The following is a 26,591-nucleotide window of genomic DNA, read 5'->3' on the forward strand; positions in this document are numbered from 1 at the left end:
GCTAATTAGGGGCCAGGTTAGAAATCCACTTCCTCATGTGTGAAAATCACCACATTTTGCACAAAGCTCCAGTTCCATCCCAGATATCCTCAGCTGTAAAAACAGACCAATCGTCCTAAAGGTGGCGCTACAGCAAACCTCTAAAGTTCAACATTTGGAAAATTCACAAAAAATCAACAAAATGTGCTACAGATTTGAAACTTGAAGCAAAATGTCTCCCTAAAACTGAAGAAAGTTTTCTACATTTAAACCTATTGCAAATTATGAAGTCCATCACTGTGTTTTTATCAAAAACTGGAACGTATATTAAACCTTTCTATTCCAGCAATTGTTGCTCAATTGACACCAAACTTGTCTAGAGCTCATCTTCAGACTCAAACCATCCACATATTTTTGATCTATCAAAAATTTAGCCGACTGTATTAAAATGCTTGACTGTAAACATATACTTGCAAATTCTTGGTTGTTTTTGGAGTCAATTTCATGCATTGCAGTCGCCATTTTGGAATTTTTTTCTGCTATTTTTCTGTCTTGCTAAATACATTTTCAGTGTTCTTTGAAAAAAAAAAAAAAATTTATCTCAAAAACTAAATTTTTTATAGCATTTTGAATTTCAGTTTTCAGGTAAACAATTAAAGTAAATGTAAAAATTACATTTTTAAACATCAGATTTTCCACTTATGAAATTAAAGTGTTGAAAACAAATGACCAACATCTCAATAATGTCTAGATGTATTTTTAGATTTTTGTCTTGAAAATAGGGCTGGACGATATGAACCAAAACTCATTTCTTGATATTTTTTCTCAAAATGCCAATATATACAACATAAATCTCAATATTTTTAACTCAATAAAGTCCTACTAGAAAGACAATTCTGGGTTAAACTTGCGAATGAAAAATTCTGCATATTTATTAACTGTGCCACGTTAGTCTTTTTCACATGTAAGAGACAGCACGTGTGAGTGAGTTCTGTAGTGCGGCTTGTGTAGGGGAAGCTCTGGGTTAGGACGCAGTCAGAAATCTAACTAACTGTGCTTTGTATGATGTTCTGAGATGGAGGAAAAACAGCAACTCCTAAAACGAGTATATTAATATAAATAAGCTATAAACAAAAAAAAAAAAAATACACATATATATATATATCTCAGAATTATGGAAAAATTGTAAAGGACACTATTTGACTTTAATCAATGAATAATATTTAATACTATGATGTGATTTGAACTGTTATTGTATACATAAAAACAAGTTTAAAAATTAATATATATATATAAATATATATATATTGATATTGGCAATATTGTCATTTTTTATATCGCCAAAAGAGAATTCAATATATCTTGAATCTTGATATATTGAACCAAAACTCATGCCTGTTAGCATCTAATTAAATGTCTGAATAATGCAATATTTAGCAACACATTTAGCATACTCATATATTCACATTATGTGTAGGAGGAATATATAGATATAAATATATATAATTATGTGTGTGTGGTCTGAGACCTCGTCTTTTGTCACTGTCACCACCTCACAGATAGCAGCAATCAGCCAATGACTGATTACCAGCGCTAAAGGATGTTCGGGGAAAATTAATTAGTTCTCGCCTTGTTTATCGCAAATTGTGACAGTTGATGGATGCTCTCAGCCATCACCTGTCCTCACATTATTTTTACCTGAAGAAAAAACAGCCGTTCCTTCTGCAAAGTAGTTTCTCTGTCGTAGTTTTTGGTTTTTTTTTATAAACAGATGAAACTGTTGTTGAAGACTCGCTACAGTAATCCTCCAAAGATGTCATCCCACACACTCGTTTCCCCAAAGCTAAAAGTCTCCACGAATCACAATAAATCCAGAGTAGATATTATTTCTAATCTCTGCAGATATGACAACTGGCTTTTAATAGTTTCTGTTTCACTCCCACAAAATTAAACCAGCATGTGAAAGTGCCAGCGAGCAGAAAAGTTCAAGTAATTCTATTTTAGAACTCATCACTGCAGGGGGGGAGGGGCACTTTTATCACTTTGGGGGCCACAATAATGTGATTGTACCTGATCCAAGGGCCACATTATCCACCTTTAGAATAATGACCAATCAGAGCATTAATATAGGAAACAACAAAGGCTTCCTGTGTGTTTTTCTTGTTCTTTTGTTTGTTTTTGGAGTCAAACTGATGCACTGTTATGGGACTCCACATCCCATAATGCACCGCATTAATCCTTTCCGACAACATCAATAAGAGAGTGTTTACAGTCCCACTACGATCCGTCCCACCCCCCAAACAAGCTCCAGTATCACTTATATTTTAATATAGATGTACAATACATCTATAATACCCACTTGTCAATCACTTACTAAATACAATGATGTGATTAGAATCTGGTAGGTCGACCTTTATCAACATTGAAATGCTGTGAACATTCCTACTAGGGCTGGGCAATATGAACCAAAACTCATATCGCAATATATTTTCTCATAATGATGATATATGATATACATCTAGATAATTTTATCAAATAAAGTCTGAACAGAAAAACAATTCTGGGTTAAATTTGCAAAATGCAAAATGTTACACAGGCTCATTTATTAACAAACAGCTGATCAATATGTGTCACTCATTAATCATCTAACTGAGCTTTACATGTTGTTCTGAGAAGTAAAAGCAGCGACTCCTAAAACTAGTATTATGATACATAATAAGCTATAATATATATATATATATGAAATAATATAATTTTCTATATCATCAAAATAGAAAACTCGATACATCTTGAATCTCGATATATCGCCCAGCCCTAATTCCTAAATTATAAAACAGCCTAAATTAAAACATAAATGTGTATATGAAGCACATGTGTTTATTTAATATACTTACAGTTTATATACAAGTCAACACGTTGTATATTTACTGTTCATTTCACGTTGTTTGTCTTTAAGTTAGACATTAACATTTTATTGGTATTACATATTTTATTATAATTTCTCATGCTCACTCATGTGGTTCTCTGATATTCACTAATGACTTATTAAGACACATTTATTACAGACTTTACATTATTTAACACTTTATAAACAGTGTATATTTGTGATGATTTTTCATGGTTCCTTCCTCAGTGGTAGACGTTAAAATATCAGTTATTAATCTCACAGAACGTGTAACTGTGTCACATCCCGATGATAAACATTTTACCACATATTTACACCAGTTCTTTGTTTTTTTCACTAGAACGTCTTCATTTCATCGTCTCTGTTCTGAGTTGTTTCCGGGTTTATTGCCGCTGTCAGCACTAATCTGTCACTCAGGCCATTTCAGGTGGAAGTTCTCGCGAGGCTAGTGACGGCGTTCAGTTTAGTAAGTCATCTTTTAATTATTATTACATTAAAATACGGGATATTTACGGGAAAATACCAATACGGGAAGATAGCGGGAAAGAGAGGTAAAATACGGGAGTTTCTCAGCCAAAATGGGATACTTGACAGTAGGGATGTAACGATTCACTCAACTCCCGATACGATTCGATTCACGATACTGGGTTCACGATACGATTCTCTCACGATTTATTTTACAAAATGGGACTGTAGACAAATTTTTTAGAAAATACTGTATTATTTTCCTTTTATATTTCATTGTCAAAAGAATCCCTTGATAAACTGTTCAAAACAATGTAATTTAACTAAAAATAAATCTTGAATGAAATAAATAAAGGAATAATACAAATGAAAATGAAGCCTGTTAATTTAAATTCTGGTGCTATAATAAACAATGCAAAACTGCATAATAGTTCTTTTTCTTTTAAAAGTGCAACTGAAAATGTATTTTGTGCCTTAACAATTGGACTTTAAAAAAAAAAAAAAAACGTGATTACACTGATTTACGCCATATTTGTTTGGACCAGCAGAGGGCGCTGGTAACACAGTGGTCGGTTGGCATGCAGAAACTTTGCAGTGAAGAAGAGAAGCTATGCTAGCAGACAGAGCTAATAGAAAAACGTGACTTTTACAGATATTCAAGTAATATTACAGACATTCTTTTGGTGTTAAAGGGGCAATGAATCATTTATTAACATATTTAAGAGTAGAAGGCGGCCAGAAAGAAAGTATTAGCAGACTCCGCCCGCCGCCTACACTTGTGGATAGCTTGCCTTACGATTAATCGTTACATCCCTACTTGACAGGTTTGGGTCAGAACAACATTTGACATCTTTTGTCGAAATCATAAAGAGTTGCGTTGAATGTTACGCTGCTTGTAACGTGTTGTATCTTCATTGTAAACCAAAACACAGTCTTTCCACTTACTTGATGTAATAAGGAACTTTATTCTGGGAAACCGCTCGCTGCCAGGGAAGCTGCACCGATGCTGCACCGACAGGAGATTAAAAAAAAAAGAAAGATGGAGGATGAGACACAAAGTCATGACTAAAAAAGACAAACACAAGTAATCTAATGAATGTTTGATTTGTAATGGCGTCATGATGGCTGCCATCGAAAAGCCATCAACAGGGAATCGACTCTTTAAAATGAGGGAGTTACTCTTTCTCTTAACTGGGAGTGGAAGAACGGGGGAAATAAAATGAGTAAAAAAACCATTTAACCAATTAAATTATAGACAGGCACAGGCTGGGAGGACTTCTAAAAAAAATAATAGGCACATAAAACACAGAAGTGGCAGAAATTAATCTCACTCTTTCACTCCCACATTTTATTTTATCTTTAGACTTAAATCGACACTACAACGAGAAAACCAAAAGAGACACAGATGAAGCATAATTGGGAGATTTATGAGATAAAAAGGACAAGATAAGAAGAGTGAGTAATCTATTGATCCCTGAGGGAATATTAGGCTACGAGTGCTAATGAGAGCACGCGTGTGTGTGTGTGTGTGTGTGTGAAGATGCAGCAGATAATGTTAAATGGACAGGAAGGTAAAAGTTATCACCTACACACACACACACACCCACAATACAATATATAGAGGCGTAATGTGTGAAACAGAGCACTAATGGCTGCATGATGGTGTAAAACATGATACAAGTGATAAAGAAATGTAATGTTGTTCATTCTAAGCATTAGTCTGTGTCTCTATTGTTGATAACGGTTGCTTTTAAGTTGGAAAAACAAGAGAAAGTCAGTGGAGAACTGCAATTAAACACTGCATTATTCGGCAGTAAAGTGTGTGCACATAACGGTGTGTGTGCGTGTGTGTGTGTGTGTGTGTGTGTGTGTGTGTGTGTGCGCGCACATATCCGGGACCGTACGGTCGATGGAAACAGAAAATCTCTTCTCCATAAAAAGGAGGAATGAGCTTATATTATATATTTAATTGTACGTACTTGAGAGGAAGTGTTGGGAGGAGGGGCCAAAGTCTCGATGAGCTTCCTGAAGGAGTTTCAGTCTGTCCTCCACAGCCACCTGTGTCATCAAACACACACACACACACACACACACACACACACACACACATGGCATTGATCTTTATTTGTATAGCGCCAATTCATAACACGTGTTATCGCTGAGTTACCATGACTACTCGTCAACATCAGTTCCTAAAATTGTGTGGGGGGGGCGTCCAAACAAATGCGACGTTGCACACCACTAACTTATCCTGTGTTACCATGACGACCTGTCAAAACATCAGTTCTTAAAATTGTCCGCTCCCGTGGGGCGTGGGGGTGGGGCGTCCAAACACATCTGACGTTGCACACCATTGAACCAAGCAGCAGCCATGTTGAAAGTCTCAGCTCTGTCTATCCCTGAACCGCAGAGATATTTGAGCCACAGACAGACAGAGATTCCTTGCTTTATAGATAGATAGATTATAGATAGATAGATTATAGACAGATAGATTATAGATAGATAGATTATAGATAGATAGATAGATAGATAGATAGATAGATAGATAGATAGATAGATAGATAGATAGATAGACTATAGATAGATAGATAGATAGATAGATAAACAGACAGACAGACAGACAGACAGACAGACAGACAGACAGATAGATAGATAGATAGATAGATAGATAGATAGATAGATAGATAGATAGATAGATAGATAGATAGATAGATAGATAGATAGATAGATAGATAGATAGATAGATATGTGTTTTCATGTTTGTATGGATCCTGAGTCTGAAATGAAGCTATCTATCTATCTTTCTATTACTTTTCGGGCTCAGCAGTTTTGTTACATTATTGACGAGTTATTAGTTACATTTTGGGTTTTATTACTTTTTTTTATAATAATTCAGTTCATTGTGACAAGTATACTCAAAATCTCACTAGTCGTACTCGTCGACTGTTATAGTCTATACTAGTAGTACTAGTAAAGCCAAGAGATTCACTAGTAGTAATAGTAAACCTAACGTAAAGGAAGAGGGAGGGATTATAACGAATCCAGCTCTCTGATTGGTTGAAATGTTTTCAAAAGCCAATGATAAGCCTGAATGTTCCTTTCCCCGCCCCCTTATTAGCATATAATGCTAACTAGTAGTACTAGTGACACTTTTTGCTTCACTCACACACTAATAAACCTAAATGTGAGAACTAGTAGAATGGTACTCTAACTATGGTTGATGTCACTGATAGCAGGTTCAATAAGACGTAGCAGTAAAAATGCTAACAACAAATGCTAAATACGCCAGCAGAGACGTTTGCAGGTGGTTGTTTTCTACCTGTAGGTGTTTCCATCTCATATTGAGCTGGTCCAGTTGTCTGGAGGCTGTAGATGACAGCTGGATGTCCAGAGGTGTGAGCTCCGCAGAGAGTTCATTAACCAGCCGGATGTCTCCACGTAACGGGGCGTTCTCCTCTCTATACGCCTGCACACAAAGGTCAGCATTAACAATCATACCAGGTAGGGCTGCACAATCAATCACGATCACCATCTTGGTTACCACGACTAAATTAACCTGATCGTCGGCAATATTTACATTTAAAATATGTAACTATCACTCTGTAATAATGTATTTATCAGTTCGCCTTTGGTACATTTTAGGTTAATTTTTTATTATTTTTTTTTTAGCATAACTCTTATTTAAAGCTTCATTTTGCACTGTGAACTGTACACATATTGTAGTGCAATAAAAACGCAAATTTGATAAATAATTGTGATTCCAATATTGATTAAAATAATCATGATCATCATTTTGGCCATAATGGTGCAGCCCTACTACTAATAATGATATTTGTGTATTTAGTGATCATCATAATAAGCACAAGGTTTATCTGTACTTTTATTGATATTATTGATGACGTGTATTTAAAAATAGATTATAATTATTGTTATCCTGCATGTTCTTCTTCTAAAGTTCAATATTTAGAAAATTCACAACAAATCAACCATATGTGCTACACATTTGCAACGTTCACCAAAATGTAGCCCCAACCCTGAGGAAAATTAATACATTTAAATCTATTGCAAACTATAAAGTCCATCACTCGGTTTTTTATTAAAAAACACAAAACTTGCTACAGATTTTGGATTTATCAAAATTGGAGCCTACAGTGCTTCAAAGTGTTTGACCGTAATTAGTAATGTAAACATATACTTGCAAATTATTAATGAATACCTTTTTAAAATTAATCAAAAACAAAAAAAGGACAACATTTTGGAGTAATTATCATTGACATTTTGGAAAATATCTGAATTTTATCGAAAAAATGACATTTTTAAACATGCGTTTTTTTTTACTTATGGAGCCAATAAATCATTATTAACCATAACTTACCAACATCTCCATACTGTATGGATGCAATATGTACATTTTTGGATTTTTGTCTTAATATCTAAATTTTTTTAAACCCTGGCTTACACACATGTGACCAGATTAGTCAATTAGTGAAGCTACAGGTGATATTCTCATGTATATATATATACACATATATATATATACAGTATATATACATATATATACATATATAATATTACTTTTATTGTTTTTAACTGCATTTTAGTTTAACAAGATTCATATAGTGAAAGTATGGAAATACAATTGTTTAAGAGTAATCTATTTAGATTTTTCATAAAGTCCAGGCGGCCCCACATGAGGTCCTGACCCCAAGGTTGAAATATATTGATTTAGTGGCTCGTGATTATTATTGTTTCTACAATTTTTATAATTTTCGGTCATGTCACACCTAATTTTCTACACTCACACTCTCTCTCTCTCTCTCTCTCAAGTACCCCCTGTAGTGCCATCACGTACCCCTAGGGGTACACGTACCCTCATGTGAAAAACACTGACATGGAGCATCGTCTCTTGGCTCAGAAATACAAAAATTCAAGCTTAAACAAATGTAAAAACCTTTTTTTTTAAACATCTTTCTACACTATTTGTTGCCTAAAATTGCCTGGCCCTGACCATTGCTGTGCAGCAGCTATAATTTAAATGTGTTCTGTAGCACTAAAGTTCCTCTGTGGCTGTCAAGAACAAATTAATGTCCGTGTATTACGTTGCGTATGTGTTCAGTGCCCGCGTGGTAATCTTTTAATGAAGCGTTTTATTTTAATGGCTCCCTGATTGACGTGGATATTAGGAAATAGATTTGGCGTGATGGTCCACGCCCTGGGGGACGCCATCATCAGGGCCAGAGTGCAACAAGCGGGAAAATTACAGCTCCTCGTTCGTCATCCTGCGTGAGTTCTGACTCTTTCATTTTTCCTCCCCACAGGCTCTCGATAGCGTTTTTATCTCCTGGGATTTAATAGAAACTTTAGAAAAAAAACCCGATTGAATCAGTGTGAGTTCAAATTAAGCTGCAAGCTCAGATTAAAAACAATCATGTAGAAAGTGAGTTTAAATGTAACCACAGCTCACTCATCAACGTTAATGCTAATTTCATGGCTACGTGGTTTTGGGCTAAACTGAAAATAGTTGTTTTTCATCACATGAAACAAGCATTTTATTTATGAATTTCCTGCACCTGACATAACATGTTTATCACGCCATTATAGTATTTAAAAACTGTCAATTGTGCTAAAAAGTCAAACGGTTTAGTCACAAATAAATATTAGATATCTACATCTAAATTATGACTATGCAAAAATACGTCACTTTTGCCAATCATGTGTATGATGTTTCAAATTACAGATATCAATAACGTCATTTTGGATATCAAAAATATGAATATTATGTGAAATTAATTAAAGAAATTAATTAAAAGTAATTAAGATTAATTAAAAAACTAAGTTTAACTATCCGGAATTAACATTGTAAATATCTGCAAATCAATTTGGCCTAGTCACAATTACATTACGACTATCTATAATTCCATTTTTAGATATCTACAACGTCATTTTGACGTAAATTTTGACATTTACAGATATATTGAATTCACCGGAATTGTACAGAATTCAAGATATCTACATTTACCTTTTCAGATATCTTAAAATCAATTTTGAAATTACATTGTAGATACTTGTAAATGGAATTAAGACTAATCAAAGTGACATTGTAGATATCTCAAAATGGAATTACGGATAGTCATAATTTAATTGTACCAGCAGATATTAAGATATATCTTTTATTTTGTCCATTTTGTCTAGATAATATATATATATATATATATATATATATATATATATATATATATAAAACAGATTATGATAGTCAAAATGACTTCAAGATATCTAAGATATCTTGAATTCTATGGAATCTACCATTATCAGATATCTAACATTTTGACTAGACAAAATTACATTGCACATACCTGTAAATTGAATTATGACTAGTCAATATAAAATTGTAGATATCTCAAAATGGAACGATGGATATTCACAGTTTAATTGTAGATATCTATTATTAAATTACAGACATCTTGAAATATGGCAAGAAGGAATTGGAGATTTCTTTAATTTAACTTTTCCTAGTCAAAATTCAATTAGACATATCTTTAATTACGGTACATTTATGACTAATTACAATTTTGAGTAAGCTACATTTTCTTTTTGCCAATGAAAATGTAATTATATTTTTGAGAAGAGAATTGTTCACTTTGGTATAAAAGCATTAAATTTGGCACAGATACTCTCTAAAAGCCACTATTTTGGAAAAAGACGTTGGCCGTCGTTGCTATTCAATGGTTATTATTTAACCAAAAAATGTTCGGATTGGGCCAAATGAGGTGTCATTGGAAAGGTCTGGTCCTCTCGAGTTCGAATATGTGCCGCAGGCGCACCCCTGGTGCAGGAAAATACCAAACTTCAGTGGCCTCGGTAGGACCAGACTTTTCCGCTGACACCTCGTTTGATCAGATCCGAGCATTTTGGGATTTTTCCCAAGTTTTTTGAGGCAATTGAGTGTTTGGCCTCTAGCGGGTGCAGTCCTGATTCTACCCAGAGGGGGGTAGAAATAACCTCGTTTGGCCCGATCTGAGCATTTTTGGTGACATAATAACCATTGAATAGCAATGGCGGCCATCTTGAAAAATGGCCGCCATATTGAATTTTTGAGTGACCAATGCTTTTTTCCAAAATAGTGGCCCTTAGACAATATCTGTGCCAAATGTGACTCTTTTATACCAAAGTGAGCTATTTTTATACTAATCACAGATATCTTGAATTGCAAATGTGACTCAGCAAATATCTTATATATTAATGTTAATATTAATGTTAATTCTGGATAATCAAAGTTAGTTTTTAAATGTTAAAAACAGCTTGCTATTTAAACCGTTTCATTCTGAGACACAGGGGTTGTATTTAATCGTAATTGGCCCCTGGGACTCACCAGGGTCTTGTCGATGTGGTCCTGGAGGGAGTCTATGAGGAGGTCTCCCACAGGTTGCCAGGTGGCCTTGGCCTCCTCAGCGCGGCTCAGCTGGAGATGGATCTGGTTCATGGAGCTCTGCAGCTCCTGGAGTCGCTCCAGGGCCCGCTCTACCTGACTCTGCCAGCCCCCCACCAGGGCTTTCAGACGCTCCCAGCGCTCCCTCACCTCCCCCGTTTGTTTACGGATGGCTCTGGCCAACCCTCGGGCCTTCTCCTCTGCGGTGGGTTCTGGATTAACATCAGAAAAACTCCATTATCTAGCCAGTCAGTCATGTTTTTCTGACTATTATCATATCTCTGTGTGCTTCTATTCATCTCAGATTTCATTTCTAATATCTACACCAGCGTTTATTTTTTTAATTTATGTTTGTTTGTTGTCTGTCCGAATATAAACACATTTTTAACCAAACACAGACCTTAGACAATAGAAGATTTCATGACATTTTGGAGGAGATTCAGATCAATAAAGTGATTCTGGATCTGTTTGAAAAATTATTAATTATCAATGGAGAATCTTTCAAAAAAATTAATATCTCGGTTTATAATCAACCGATCTTCATGAAATTTGAGTCAGTTACAAATACATTTTGCAATTTTCAATTCAATTTGAGATGTATATTAAATTCCATTTTTGATTAGGTGAAATTCAATTAAAAACATATATTAAATCATTTTTGATTAGGTGAAATTCAATTAGATATATATATATATATATATATATAAATATATATTTTTTTTTACGATGCAAAATTCAATTAGAAATTAAATTTTTTTTACTAGGTCAAATTAAATTAAAACATATATTTAATTATATTTTTACGAGGCGAAATTTAATTGAAATTAGAGATGTACATTAAAATACATTTTTGATTAGGTGAAATTCAATTATATATATATATATATATATATATATATATATATATATATATATATAGTTATTTTATTTTTTACTAGGTGAAATTCAATTAAAAATACATATTAAATTATCTTTTCACGAGGCGTAATTGAATTAGAGATGTATATTAAATTACATTTTTGACAAGGCAAAATTCAATTAGAGTTAAATATTAAATGACATTTATAAACTAGGTGAAATTAGCAGTTTTGCTCTCCTCTGTTTGTAGAATTTGATCCACGTGAGTATAATTTTTTCTAACTTAATAGCTAAGTTAGAAAAAAAAAGTCATTTTTCCAAAAATAAATATGCAATAAGTGCAAAATTAAAGAGAACGCGACAGATTAAAGGAAGTAAAAGGTTTGCAGAACGTAGAGCGTGATGGGATTTTAAAAAAAAAAATGCAGAATCATTCTACGTCCGTTGAGTTGCTTTTAAAACATGACACAGCAGAATGAACACAGCTGTGCAGCTCATACAGTTCACTGTGTCGGTGTTAAAGAAACGTACGTCATTAAATGTTCTATTTATACACAGGAAGACAGACGCTGTGAGACACTTAGTTCTAGATCATAAAAGAGGAGATAAAGCTTTGATATGTGTATCACAGACTCACCACACCCCCCCTGCTCGTCCCAGTGAGTCCTTTAATAATTCACACAACGGGGGCTTTAGTTACAACTTTAAAAGTTTCCAGCTGCATCCGACTGAGGCAGAGCATGTTTTATTCTCCGTTCCGTCACATATTCATCTTAGATTGAAATGAATTATTCAGAACGAGGCGTTAACCTCCACTCTAGAGCAGAGAGGTTATCACGTTTGATTGGAAAATAATCAGACGTGGTGGGTGTGCGTGTCCAAAACAGTTGTGATTTGCTTTCTGGTGATGAGAAGATGATTAAAAACACAGAGAGTGATTTCTCTCAATTATTATTCACACGTTTGTCTAAATCTGTGTTAGTCAGCACTAATTAATCCATCCTACACGTCGCAGCTGGATTATTACACAGGTGAGCATTAAGATGCTTTATATTGTGGTTTAATGTGGAAATGTTGTGTTTCATTAAATATAACTGGCATTATTAATCTAAAAATATTATACTCATATTTTCTATTTTAGCACAGGCCACTGTGACAGACGCTCATTAATTATGATTACTTTAAATGTTGAAAATATTGTTTATTTATTATTAGTTATGTTTTGGTTATTTTAAGATTTAATTTTTTCATCATTTTATTATATATATTTTTTCATTTTTATAACATAAAAATATATATATAATAATATGAAAAAAACATTATAATATTATTTCAAAAATATTTTTCATTTAAAAATATATTTCAGCTTTTGGTAGTAGTTTGATTATTTATTCAATTAATTTCATCATCTTATTTTGGAATATTTTGGGAATAATTTAGAATATTTTGTAAATTGTGAAGCTTTTAGGCATAAATATTGAAGTCAGCAATATTTAAAGTTTTTGTTTATTTCAGTGAGAAAACAAAAGACTTTTTTTAGATTTAATGTTAAAGATTTTATGACTAAAATTGTTTATTTTAATTTTTTAATGGTTTTTATTCTTTTATTTATCTACTTATTCATATATACATTTATGTTTTAAAATCTCTACGACAAATGGCCAAAAACTGACTTGGGTTTGTATACAAAAGGAGATAAAAATAAAGCACTTTAAGCTTATTTAATAACATAAAGCACAAGGATAAAGTGCAAGGGTCAGAAATAAATGTTGTGTATAATGTATGAATTAATTGTCTAAGTTTAAATGTGTTTGAGGTGAAAAGGAGATAATTGAGGGGTTTAGAACCCACCAGTCTTCTGCTGAATGGTTTTACGTGGTTCTCCAGGACCTTCGATGGGTTGATCTGCCAGAAACATCCTGGCTTGGTCCAAAGTGCTGACGACCAGATGCTCACGTTCTTTCAGTTCAGATCTCAGAGCCTGAGGACGGAAAACATTTTTTTTTTTTAAATAACTATAAATTCAAAAAGTCAGATTTTGAGTAATAATTGTTGAACAATTTCATTTAAAGCTACTGGTGACGATCAAAGGGATTTGTTTCTGCAAAATGGAAGAATTTAGAGGTTGTGATGTTTATGATATTTAACAAGTGTTTTTACGTCATTCTCATTGTATTTGCCTCCAAAAACTCTGCAAAAGTCACTTCTCGACATATTTCCAGCGTTTTTATGGACTGAAAGTTTTACATAATACATGTGTAGTAGTAAATGTACAAAATTATGGATATATACACAACAGGACAGAATAGGACTAAAATACACAAAAAAAAGTATATAAAACAACATAAATATACAAAAGTGACTCAAAAAACCACAAAATGACATTTAAAAAAATTACTATTTTTGTTTTTTGGCTGTTTTTTTGTTGTATTTTTCAGTTTTGGAGTCATTTTGTGTTTAAAATTATGAAAATATACACACAGCACAAAAAAAGAACATAAACATGTATAAAACGACAACAGAAACACATGTAAAAATCACCAGAAGTTACACAAGACGACTAAAATTCACAAAAATAACTGAAAAGTTTACAAAAAAAAACAACATAACGATAAAAAAAATTACTATAAAAACTCACAAAACAACAAAAATGACAGAAAAAACACAATTTTTCTGTATTTTTTGGTTTTGGAGTAATTTTGTGCGCGCACTTTGGGGGCCGCGTAAAATTTTGGCAAAGGGCCATATGTGGCCCCTGGGCCTTCAGTTGCCTATTTCTGTTTTAAAGCTACTACTAGAGGTGAGGAAGAACATGTAAATATCCTAATATTAACACATGTATACTTAACAGACAACAACAGAACAGATCTAACCCAAACCTTTCATAGTAAAACCTTGACAGAAGCACATTATTGTAGATTATTGTAGATTATTGTAGATTATTGGAGTGCAGCCCAGGGACGTTCTTCCTAGTCTCACAGAGAGAGAGAGAGAGAGAGAGAGAGAGCACGACGGGCAACGATCAAAAGCTCAGCGGTTTTTTTTAGCTTAGCAACAAAGATTTCCGTTTTCAAAGAGATTCCCAGCTGGCCTGTGAGCGATAAGAGCAGAATGTCTGTGTGTCTTAAAATAAAGATAACACCAGGCAGGTCTGCACTTTACTCTGCTTTTTAGTCATTTGTAGCTTTGTAAAAATAATAAGAAGAGCATCACACATGGATTGAGACCATGGCTGTGTGTCCATTTCTGTATAATATTTGTGTGTGTGTGTGTGTGTGGGTGTGGGGGGGTGTCTTATCTTGATGCTGTGGCGCCAATGAGATAAAATCACAACACAGCGCTCACTTCCTGTTCGTCCTAATGCTACAGTTTGACCACAGACCTCGTCTCCCCACAGGAAGGAGAACTCACTAATGTAGCATCACAAAACATCAGGAAAAAGAATATTAACAGCAGCTCTGACGTAACGGAAAGCAGGGAGAACAGCTTCATATTTCTGAGACATTCAATGAAAACAAGTTCTGATGAACGGAACTAATAGCACGTACCACGTTCCTGAGAATTCAGTGAAATGACTCGGTTCCACCGAGCAAAACAAATTAAATTGTGCGACGTAAAATTGTAATCTACGCTGAATTGCCTTTGAAACGATATATTACACAACTATGTTCCCATGAATTTAGAAATTACCGGTAGCCCCCCCCCTTTCAAAAATCTCTGAGAGACTCTTGACATCCGCTCACAGAATATCCATGTCAAATTACAGCCCGATTCAACAAGCATTAACGGAGGAGGAGGAGGAGTCATTTGAAGAATGGGGCCCCCGGGGGCCCCCGTGGCACATACGGAGTAATGGGCCTCATTCATATATTGGTATGTGTCAATGATTGGGTGCCACCAACTGTCACAATATTTGATTCACAAATAAATGAAAAATGTAAAATTGCCTAAAAAGAGGGGGTGGGCCCCCGGGCCCCTAATCAAATAGTGTGAGGCATAATCGTAATCTATGTTGAATTACCTTTAAAACAATATATCACACAACTATGTTCCCCTACATTTGGAAATAACTGGAAATGGGGGAGGGGCCCCGGGCCATATTTAAAAAAAAAAAAAAGTATTCATACCAAACTGGATTCTGATCTAACGAGAACTAACGAAGGATTAGTCATTAGAAAAGACGTACGGGGGATTAATGAGCCCCATTTATTTATTGGCATGTGCCAATGATTCGGTTCCACCAACCGTCGTAATATTTGACTCGCAAATAAATGAGAATTTAACTTTCTTTTTTTTTTTTTTTTTTTTTTGTCTTCCTGCTCCTTTTGAGCGCAATTGTTTTAGTTACATTATTATGTAAAATAAGTTTGTAATATGCTGCTCAAATACATAAATAAATAAATGAAATGACGCATTTATTTATTTGGTAACAAACTAGGAAAACTAATTAGTTACTTTAACCTCACTCTAATCTAACTCTAAACTCTATAAAATGTTGTTAAATGAGCTTCATTAAAATGTGTCTTTCTTTATAATTTTCCACAGGCTGTACTTTGCTGTTTTTTTTAATGTCAGTCCTTTTGTCTTCAGAGAAATGAAGAATAAACAGTCGACACACTTTAACAACGCAATCAAAGGGAAAGTGCAAATGAAGAGAGAAAAACAATTAAAAGTTACTGAAAGAAAACCTAAAAAAAAAAGAAGAAAAAAAAAGAAAACTCCTTCTTCCCCTGAGAATGAAACACTAATTCATTTGGTTTTGCGTCGCCCACTCGGGTGTAAATTGCGCTAATCAATCATTCGGACACGATGACTAAAGACGGCGTCACGAGCCTCACTAACCTCTCTTTACGCTGCGTTATCATTATCTAAAAATAAAAATAAAAACCAGGTCAGAAAAAAAAACAGGTTGGTTTGATATAAAATGAATGAAACTGTGATTTTTCCACCTAAAAATAACTATTGGACATTAAATAACAAACCTAAATAGCCTAAAAATGACAGGAAACTAACAGATCGGAATGATTATACATGCCCACAGTAATTTAATTAAATTTTATTTAATGAATGAGCATTGTATGTTTAATCAGCTGTGCGTTGACCAATCCCCTTTTAAAGGAATAATTAAATGTGTGATTATTAAATGCAATTATTGCCATTTTACAGGTAAAAAAACCACAGAGGTGAATCAATACAACAGCAAAAACAGAGCTGTTAGTTTTCTTTACGCCCTCTTATACCTTCACATTATTTTAACTCAAACCGAGACGCTTCAAGAATACACTTTAAATGCAATAAATCAGATATAAACTAGTGCGGATCCGTTCTCACTGCACGAGTTCCCAATATACCCATAATACTGATGCGCAGACACACAACACAAGAAACAGGAGAACCCCAGGAAAAGTTGTTACGACGAACGGAAAACAAAAGTTTGCTGATCTGAAAATCATTGTTTTAATCAGAAATAAAATAGTTTAAAGGTGATTAAAAATGATGGTGAGATGGGATTTTAAAAACCACAGGAACTGGTTGAAAGTTGCAAATTAAAGTGGCCAAAAACAGACAGAAAAAGTGGTAAAAAATCAAAGTATCAATATTGGCTTAAAAGTGGCAGAAATGGGGGTAGAGGGGTTGGGGTAATGTAATTTAACTTGAAAAATAGGAATAATTAGTTTAAACTGTTGAATGATGGGCATTACAAATTGTGATTGTGGTTAAATTGGCAAAAAATAAGCATGAAACATGGTGAAAAGAGGTTAAAAGTGACAATAATGGATCAACAAATGTGACATTAGGTGGAAAAGTGGTGGAAAGGGTTTATAAGTGTTGAAAATGTCTTAAAAGTGGAAAAAAGTGCAGAAAAGGCATTGGAATGTAATGGAGAAGTGTCAGAAATGGGAGTAATGTAGCAAAAATGCATTAAAAAGAACAAAAATATGGCAAGTTTGGTGAAGTTGCAGAAAAATGCTAAGAAAAAGGCTCGCTAGATGCCCTCCCAGTGTCTTGCAACCTCAAATGGGGTCAAAATTGGAAGAATTAACGGACATAACCATTCGTGAATGTGGTTAAATTGGCAAAAAAATAATCATGAAATATGGTGACAAGAGGTTAAAAGTGACAAGAATGGGTCAACATATGTGGCAATAGGTGGAAAAGTGGTGGAAAGGGTTTATAAGTGCTGAACATGTCTTGAAAATGGAAAAAAATGTGCAGAAAAGTAATTGAAATTTAATGTAGAAGTGTCATAAATGGGAGTAATGTAGCAAAAATGCATTAAAAGGAGCGAAAATATGGCAAGAAAAAGTGATGAACATAGGTTAAAATATGGTAAGTTGGTGTAGTTGCAGAAAAAGGGTAAAAAATAAGCAAAAATTGGATCAAATTGTTATATATTTCTATTTATATGTTTATATGTGACCACCTCCCAGAGTCTCATGACCATGACAAATCGTGAATGTGGTTAAATTGGCCAAAAATAAGCATGAAATATGGTGAAAAGAGGTTGACAGTGATAATAATGGGTCATTATATGTGACATTAGGTGGAAAAGTGCTGAATATGTCTTGAATGAGGAAAAAATGTGCAGAAAAAGGCTTTGAAATTTAATGTAGAAGTGTCATAAATGGGAGTAATGCAGCAAAAATGTATTGAAAACGAGCAAAAATATGGCAAGAACTACATCAAACTTAAAATATGGTAAGTTTGATGTAGTCGGAGAAAGATGGTGTGTGTGTGTGTGTGTGTGTGTGTGTGTGTGTGTGTGAGCAGGTAATAGAGCATGATGTGCTCAGAGCTGGATCTCTTTGTTCTCCATCCCTCTGAGGATGATCCAGACCTCCAGGTTAATCTATCAGGGACACACAGGGATGGAAGTGGAGGGGAAATCTAAATGAAAAATGAGACTTTCTAACTCCCCAGTGCCATTACATTACATTACTGTGTAAAGTAAAGTAGCGCCGTCAAAGCTCCACACCTGAGATGGAAAAGTAACTAAATGGGGGAACAGGGCGTGAGTGGAGAACAGGCTGAGAAAGAAGAACTTTATCGTCATGTCATTCCCTAACAGACGACTAATGTTGTTTATCCTGAGCCAGGGTTGGGGTCAATTACATTTTTCAGTTACAATTACGTTTTCAATTATCCATGTTCAATTACAATGAAATTACGATTACAATGATGAGCATTTTTCCCCAATTACAATTAAATTAGGATTATTTTTTATCCTGAGAAATTACAATTACGTTTTCAATTACTAGAGATCAATTACAATTAGTGATCTTGAAATAAATAACAAAAGATAACCTTCTCCTTGTTGCTGTTTTTAGGGCTTATCTCTAGCTCTTAATGGACGTTAGGTGGGGGGGGGGGTACACCCTTGACAGGGCGCCAGTCCATTTTTGAAATCACTTCTGCGTATCTTTGTTGTCATTTTGTGTGTATTTCTGTAATTTAGTGTGTTTTTGGGGTCATTTTTAATGCGTTTACGTGTAGGTTTATATGGTGAGAGTTGACATGGTCACAGGTTCATCTTTTTTTGATTAACTATGAATAGAATCCCTAATAATGTCATATTACAAATTCAAAACCTTTATCACGCACATCAATTTAAAGATAATAAAGCCAGGTGAGCATAAGTAACGTAGAATAAACTGATCATGGTTTACGTGTGTGTGTGTGTGTGTGTGTGCTTTGGGAAACACAATGATGGTGTTGTGAGGGAGCTGCAGAAAAACAACATTATAATTTCAACGGTGGTCGGGGGGTCGTTGGGTGGGGAGCATCAACAGTAGCCAAAGGCTGAGTCATTCATCTGAAGGCAATTACACTCCAGTGCTGCATCACAATAACCATAGAGTATGATAAATAATACAGTGGAGCGATGGACTAATAATAATAATAATAATAATAATAATAGCAGGGAGAGGAAATGTGAACATGGGTTGGCACAATATAGGTGTGGAGAGCTTGTTAGAATAAACTGTGAAATAAAAAAAGTGACAAATAATAATCTTAGGGCTGTTTATACTCAATTACACCTTTAGCTATCCAATAACATCAATAAAATACATATTTTAACCATAAGTTGAATTTTTCAAACTGATGATCCAACTAAAAATAACAATAACATAATGTTTTAAGGTTTCGTTTATTTAGAAAACTGTTTTTCAGGAAGTTTTCTTTGATCTCCTGACATGTTTCGCCTGTCAACTGCCAGTCTTCTTCAGAGGCGTCTGCTCATCACTTTGATGTGACCTTGACTTCTGCGTAATAATTCCAGCAAGATTATTATTTTTTTGTCTTTTTTTTTTAAAAACAATATGTTAAGGTTTCATTTATTCAGACAACTGTTTTACTTTGATCTACAGGAGATCAAAGTAAATTTCAAAGCATATTGCCTGAATAAGTTGTCTGAATAAATGAATCCTTAACTAATGTATTTTCATTTGTTTTGACATTTTTTTTAACTGGTTTACAGGAAGATTACTTTGATCTCCTGACATGTGTGTGCACACAGAGAGACAGAGAAGAGCTGCAGTAACATGCTTTTAACAGAGCATGTTATATTACTGTGATGTTGCTGTTGGGCTAATGTTAGCATCCAAAGTCCCTCCCTCTGAGGGAGGGACTTTGGAAAGTTTGGAGGCAAGGCAAGAGAGCAGCGGGGAGAGAGGGATCTGAGAGTTGCGGACTGCACCTTTAACCTCTTGGGTGGTTGCCATGTTGTAATTGTTGTTTTATGTATTGCTATATTATGTTGCTTCTTTGTTTTTGTCTGATTTGTTTTTTATTTTTATTTTACCTGAAGTTTACAGATTCAAAGACGGCTATGTAGTAGAGAAACTCTACATCTACTTACTGAACTATGTTGGCTGAGCATTATATTCATTGTTGACCAAGTTATATTCAGCTTTATTATTATTATTATTATTTGGTCCCTAAACTACTACACTATGGATTCAGAGTGGACTGGGACAATAGTTGTAGATTTTTGTTACCGTGCAGTGGTTCTGCTGTTGCAGCAGTGTGGGAACGTCTCCTCCGATCGGCATCTGCTTGGCCAGTTCCTCGTCCTTGGAGCAGATCCACCTCCAGAGTTCCTCCAGAAGACCCAGCAGACGTGACCAGCGCTCTGCACTAGCCTCCAGGTGGGCTCTGTCCACATCAAAACCACTTAGAACAACACTAGACTAGGATATTTATATCAGGGGTCACCAACCGTTCTCAAAATGTAGCTACTTCACACGTACTGACATCTGATATCAGTTACTACTCTAATCTGTCATATACGGTCATATTCTTTTATTTACGAACATTTTTTGATATATTGTGATGACAAGTAATTAATTCAAGTCAATATGAATGAGTAATTTTGACCAAAAAAGTTGATAAAATAAACAATTTCATGCAATACAGTTTACTTCGGTCAAAAAAAAAATTAAAAACAACATTAAATAAAAAATAAAAGCAACATGTATCAATAGATTAATCTGTGTGTTATCTTTCACATATCTGAAGCATGTCCTTAAACATGATTTATGTAATTTAAATGTGTTTAAATTAGGGATGTAACGATTAATCGTAAGGCAGTTAAAAATCGATTCATAGGTAAATTGATTTTATGAAAATTGAATCGCAGTACTTTTTTTAAGCAGCAGAGGGCGTTATATATTTATCCTTCTCTTGTCCAAATGCCGAGGTGGCGGGCGGAATCTGCTACTACTTTCTTTCTGGCCGCCTTCTACTCTTAAACATGTTCATAAATGATTCTTTACCCCTTTAGCACCGAAAGAACATCTGTAATATTACGTGAATATCTGTAAAAGTCATGTTTTTCTATTAGCTCTGTCTGCAGGGTTAGGGTTAGCAATGACTGTTTTTTTTTTTTAAGTCCAATTGTTAAGGCACAAAATACATTTTCAGTTGTACTTTTAAAAAGAAAAATAACTATTATTCAGTTTTGCATTGTTTACTATAGAACCAGAATTTAAATTAATAAGCTTCTTCTTCATTTGTATTATTCCTTTATTTATTTCATTCAAGATTTATTTTTAGTTAAATTGCTTTGTTTTGAATAGTTTATCAAGGGATTCTTTTGACAATGAAAAATAAAAGGAAAATAGTACAGTATTTTATAGTTTTTTTTCCCCAAAAAAATAAAGGAATATTTTTCAATCATTTGTCCACAGTCCCATTTTGTAAAATAAACCGTGAGAGAATCGTATCGTGAACCCAGTATTGTGGTTCGAATCGTATCGGGAGTTGAGTGAATCGTTACATCCCTCGTTTAAATGTGAGCACACAAAGCCTTTCTATCCTTGTATTTGATATTTTTCAGGTCAAACAGTGACATTGTGTTCCTTTAAAGCTCTCGTATCTCTGTGTCTGATGCTTCTCCATCACTTTCCATTTTAAAGAGAAATGGAGAGAGATTTAACGAGACTTGACACCGATGAAAAAAGCTCAAACTTCTTTTTGAAATAAAGACACGGTTCGTTCTGCTCTGAGAGGCTGCAGCGTTTTATTATTTATGGCTTCGTCACCGCGTTGTTTGTGGCTTCACTTTATGACACCATCTGAAGACATCTTTCGTTGTATTTGATTTTGACTCAAAACGTGTTTTTATTACCATATGTTGTGCAATCTGTCCGATCGAAAACGCTCTGAACAGTTTTTCCGTGAGTCACAATCTGAACGTTTTTATTGCCGTGTAACGTTTATACGAACAGGGAATTTGCTTTGATGTTTTGATGGAAACAAAGATCAAAAACATGAGGCATAATGATTAAATAATTAAATTTACAGTGAAAAGAAGGTGTTACAGTCAACTACTGTTACTAATTTTACATTTTAGTTCCTTAAAATGACTTACGGAAATAGGAGATTACGATCACATGTCCGTTTGCTACACTTGTATTTTTTCTTTAATTATGTGTTTTATTTTATTTTTTACTAATTCTGTGTATTTTTGTTGTCCGTATTATGTATTTTTCTGTCATTCTAATTTTGTATAGTTTCTGGAATAATTTTGTATATTTTTGTGGTAATTTTGTATGTTTTTGTGTTATTCTCTATTTATTTGTTGTATTGTGTTATGAGTCCTTTTGTGTGTCTTTGAGTCATTTTGTTGTTTGTTGTTGTGTGTTCTTAGAGTAATTTTGTGTATTGTTGTTGTCCCTTTTGTAATATTTTCTGTAATTCTGTATGTTTTTGGAGTCATTTTGTGTATATTTGTTGACGTTTTGCACATATTTTCTGCGTCATTCTCTATATATTTGTTGTTATGAGTCCTTTCGTGTGTTTTCATTGTAATTTTGTATTTTTTTTTACTAATTCTGTGTATTTTTGTTGTCATGTATTTTTCTGTAATTCTAATTTCGAATATTTTTTGGAATAATTTTGTGTATTTTTGTTGTCATTTTGCATATTTTCTTTGTCATTCTGCATAAATTTGTTGTCTTGTGTGTAATGAGTCCTTCTGTGTCTTTGAGAGTCATTTTGTGTAATTTTGTTGTATTCTTATTGTAATTTTGTATGCTTTTTTTCTAGTAATGTGGGTATTTTTGCAGTTTTTTGCATGTTTTGTGTTCTTGTGTATTTCTGTTGTCATTTTCTTTATTTTTCTGTCATTCTGTATGTTTTTGTTGTTCTGTATGTTATATAAATGAAATGTAAATACCGTATATTGGCTGATTTGGTCTTGAGGTCGCTCCAGCGTTGGTTCATGTCCTCCAGTCTGTGCTGCAGGAACGCAGCTTCCTCTGAGGTTCCCAGTGCTTTCACCATCTTTGCTTTGTTCCCATCCACGCTCTTATAGATGTCATTATGGGCATCAATCTCAGCCTGAATGTCCTACAACAAACAAAAGACAAAAATAGTTAGTATAGGAAGAATAATAGTATAATCCCGAAATGTAAAAGGAATGTTATTCTATTTAGGATATCACTGATTAAACACATTGTGCACGAGAAAAAACAAACAAACAAAATTACTCCATAAATACACAAAAATCACCAAAAACCACTAAAATGACTCCAGAAATACACAAAATAACAATAAAAATTCATAAAATGACAATAAAAATCAATAAAATGACTTCAAAAACACACAAAATGACAACATAAACACACAAAATGACAGAAAACACGACAATAAAAATGCCCAAATGACTCCAAAAACCCCCCATTATAATAACTCCAAAACCAGAAAATGACAAAACAATAAAATGACTTAAAAAACACACAAAATGACAACAAAACACGCACAATGGCAGAAAAATCAATAAAATGACTTAAAAAACATACAAAATGACTTAAATATTCACAAAATAACAATAAAAATTAACACTATGACAATACAAAATCAATAAAATGGCAGAAGAATATACAAAATGACAATAAAAATCAACAAAATTACTTCAAAAACAAACAAAATGACAACAAAACAGATAAAATGATGGAATAAAATCAACAAAATTACTTTAAAAATACACAGAAACCAGTAAAAAAAAAAAAAACACTATTATGAGTCCAAAAATACACAAAATGACAATAAATGAAATGAAAATAAAAATAAAATTACTTCAAAAACACAAAAAATGACAGCAAAGCACAGAAAATGGCAGGAAAATATATATAAAATAACGAGTGAAAACACATTACATACATTACAGAAAAACACACAACGTGACCACACAAATTACACAAAATCACTCCAAAAACACACAAAACAAGAACAAGATTATAGAATTATGAAAGGTAAAATAACAACCACAAAAACACACATTGTACATTATTGTAAATGCTGATAATGTGATAACGTGATCAGATAAAATCATGTTTTAGCGGCCATCACTGTAATAACACTTTCCCATCTCAACCTTCCACTCATTTTTAGATCATGTATTACACAACCACGTCTTCTTCGTGTGTGTGTGTGTGTGTGTGTGTGTGTGTGTGTGTGTGTGCTGAAGCTCATGTGGAGCTGACGTACGTAAGCAGTGGCTCCTGTCAAACGTTTTATTTTTAGACGTGTTCTATTTTCCTCTCACTGCTGGGACTCCCGACACTTCAATCTATTTTAACTGATGCAGATGAATTAAAAAAATAATAAAGTTCCACACGGACCAAAGTGACACCGCCTGGAGCTCAGAGACACATTAGAAAATGAGACCAAATGGATTATATTACCAGAAAAAAAAAAAAAAAACATAGAATGTAATGAGAGCAATAGCCCAGTACAGTGACTTAAAATATAATTCAGGACTTCTGTGTAATAATAACCACTGGAAGTGTTTAATGTGGCATTACAGTCATGTTAATCCTCTATTTATTTTCTAATTCTCTAATGGAAAATCAAGAAAACTGCAGCTGCACTGGCTTATTGGGTATTACAATTATATTTACAGTTAATGGAAAAATGTTTCCGGTTGATTTTTTTTTTTTAATTAACGAAAATGTAATTAAAATTGTAGACAGTTTAGTGTTGAGCAGAAACATCGTTGCACAGGTGTTTTCAGTGCAGAGTTCATCAATCCAGTGTTTTGGTTCTGTCGTCGTACTTTATCCCATTTTTTTTAACCTTTACGCTGACATTTCACACCAGCCAGTCCCATCGCAATTAAGTTTTCAACACTTTTGTTGATTTCCAGCGCTGAACATTCCTGATCTTTAGTTGAAAACCTCGTATTTAGGCAGAAAACATTAGAACCTCTGATTTTCTGTGATGTTACTTTTTCTCACTGATTAGACACATTGTGCACGAGCACAACAAAGCTGATAACAAAGCTTCTTCCTAATAAACCAAATTAATAGCAGTCGTTAGTAGTTGACACTTTTGATGTGATTTCAGGATGATTAATAAACAGTGAAGTCGTCCAAACAGGGAAAGACGATGAAACGAAAAAGTGCAACTTTTCGCAAAAGCCCCGCCCCCATTTACGTACTTTTAACCGCGCGCGTGCACATAAATAAATATATAATATTTATAATAAAAAATATACTAAATGAGTAAAATAACACAAAAAAACTAAACAATATTTATACAAACTGCACACAAAACGACAACAGAAATGCACACAAATATACAAAATGACTCTAAAAAATATACATTACAGAAAAAAAAACAACAACAAAAATATGAAAACAAGTCAAAATACACAAAAATAAATATTTGTACAGAAAACACAATACGTAAGTTTTCTTAGCTAGTTACATTAGCTACTGTAGCTAGCTGAACCTACACGTGACCCAAGGCTAATAAGATATCGAGGGGTGGACTGGGACAAAAATTCATCCCTGGCAGCGCCGCTACACAGAAACACGTTATGAAGTCACTCAACAGGAGTCTCTTTATGTCTTCATTTGAATTATTATTCCCCCAGAAAACCTGAAAAGGGGAAACTTTTTTTTACAGATTTTCTTTGGCCATTTTTGCCCCTTTTCAAAAAGTTCAGACACTTTTTTTCAGACTTTAGCTCCTTTTGCCATTAAATATCCCTTTTTTCCTATTTTTTTGTCCATTTTTGCAAGTTCTTTTTCACACTTATTAAATGTTTATCCTTTCTTTCATTTTTTTGGGCCACTTTTCATCTAAATAATCTAACTTTTTCCCAATAAATAGCATTTCTTTCCTTATTTCCCTACATTTTGCCTCATTTTGTTCCACATTTTTGTCCTTTTTTAATATTGTTTGCCACATTTTGCCAATTAAAGCTACACTTTACCATTACACCACCTGGTTCCCCTTTATTTGTCCACCCCTAAAGATAGCAGCTATTAACGCTGCTAAGTGCTAACAGAGCCTGTTAATATAGATTGGGAGACTTGTATGCTACAGGGGGATGTCGACTGAAATATTGATTGTAATATAGTAATATGATAATTACTAATAACTGTGTACTCCATTGGTCACCGTCGTAGTCGCCCTCCCCCCCTTTTCACTAGGTTTAGGTGT

At 33.9% G+C, this 26,591-nt stretch overlaps 1 protein-coding gene across 5 annotated transcripts in view; it reads right to left on the reverse strand.

The window, feature by feature from the left end:
• The window catches only part of utrn (utrophin), a 217,543-nt gene that overhangs the window by 57,873 nt on the left and 133,079 nt on the right, over positions 1 to 26,591 (reverse strand). For 4 of the 5 annotated variants that reach the window (XM_028439117.1, XM_028439118.1, XM_028439115.1 and 1 more), the window contains 7 exons: positions 23,317 to 23,489; positions 20,636 to 20,792; positions 13,488 to 13,617; positions 10,722 to 10,990; positions 6,669 to 6,815; positions 5,329 to 5,407; positions 4,295 to 4,355 (listed from right to left, as the gene is read on the reverse strand). In XM_028439117.1, coding sequence (XP_028294918.1) covers positions 4,295 to 4,355; positions 5,329 to 5,407; positions 6,669 to 6,815; positions 10,722 to 10,990; positions 13,488 to 13,617; positions 20,636 to 20,792; positions 23,317 to 23,489 — 1,016 coding nt within the window. The remainder of the gene's footprint in view (positions 1 to 4,294; positions 4,356 to 5,328; positions 5,408 to 6,668; positions 6,816 to 10,721; positions 10,991 to 13,487; positions 13,618 to 20,635; positions 20,793 to 23,316; positions 23,490 to 26,591) is intronic. The other variant, XM_028439116.1, reaches the window with a different exon arrangement.

The sequence above is a fragment of the Gouania willdenowi genome, chromosome 24 (genome assembly GCF_900634775.1).
Source record: "Gouania willdenowi chromosome 24, fGouWil2.1, whole genome shotgun sequence".
Lineage (NCBI taxonomy): Eukaryota > Metazoa > Chordata > Actinopteri > Blenniiformes > Gobiesocidae > Gouania > Gouania willdenowi.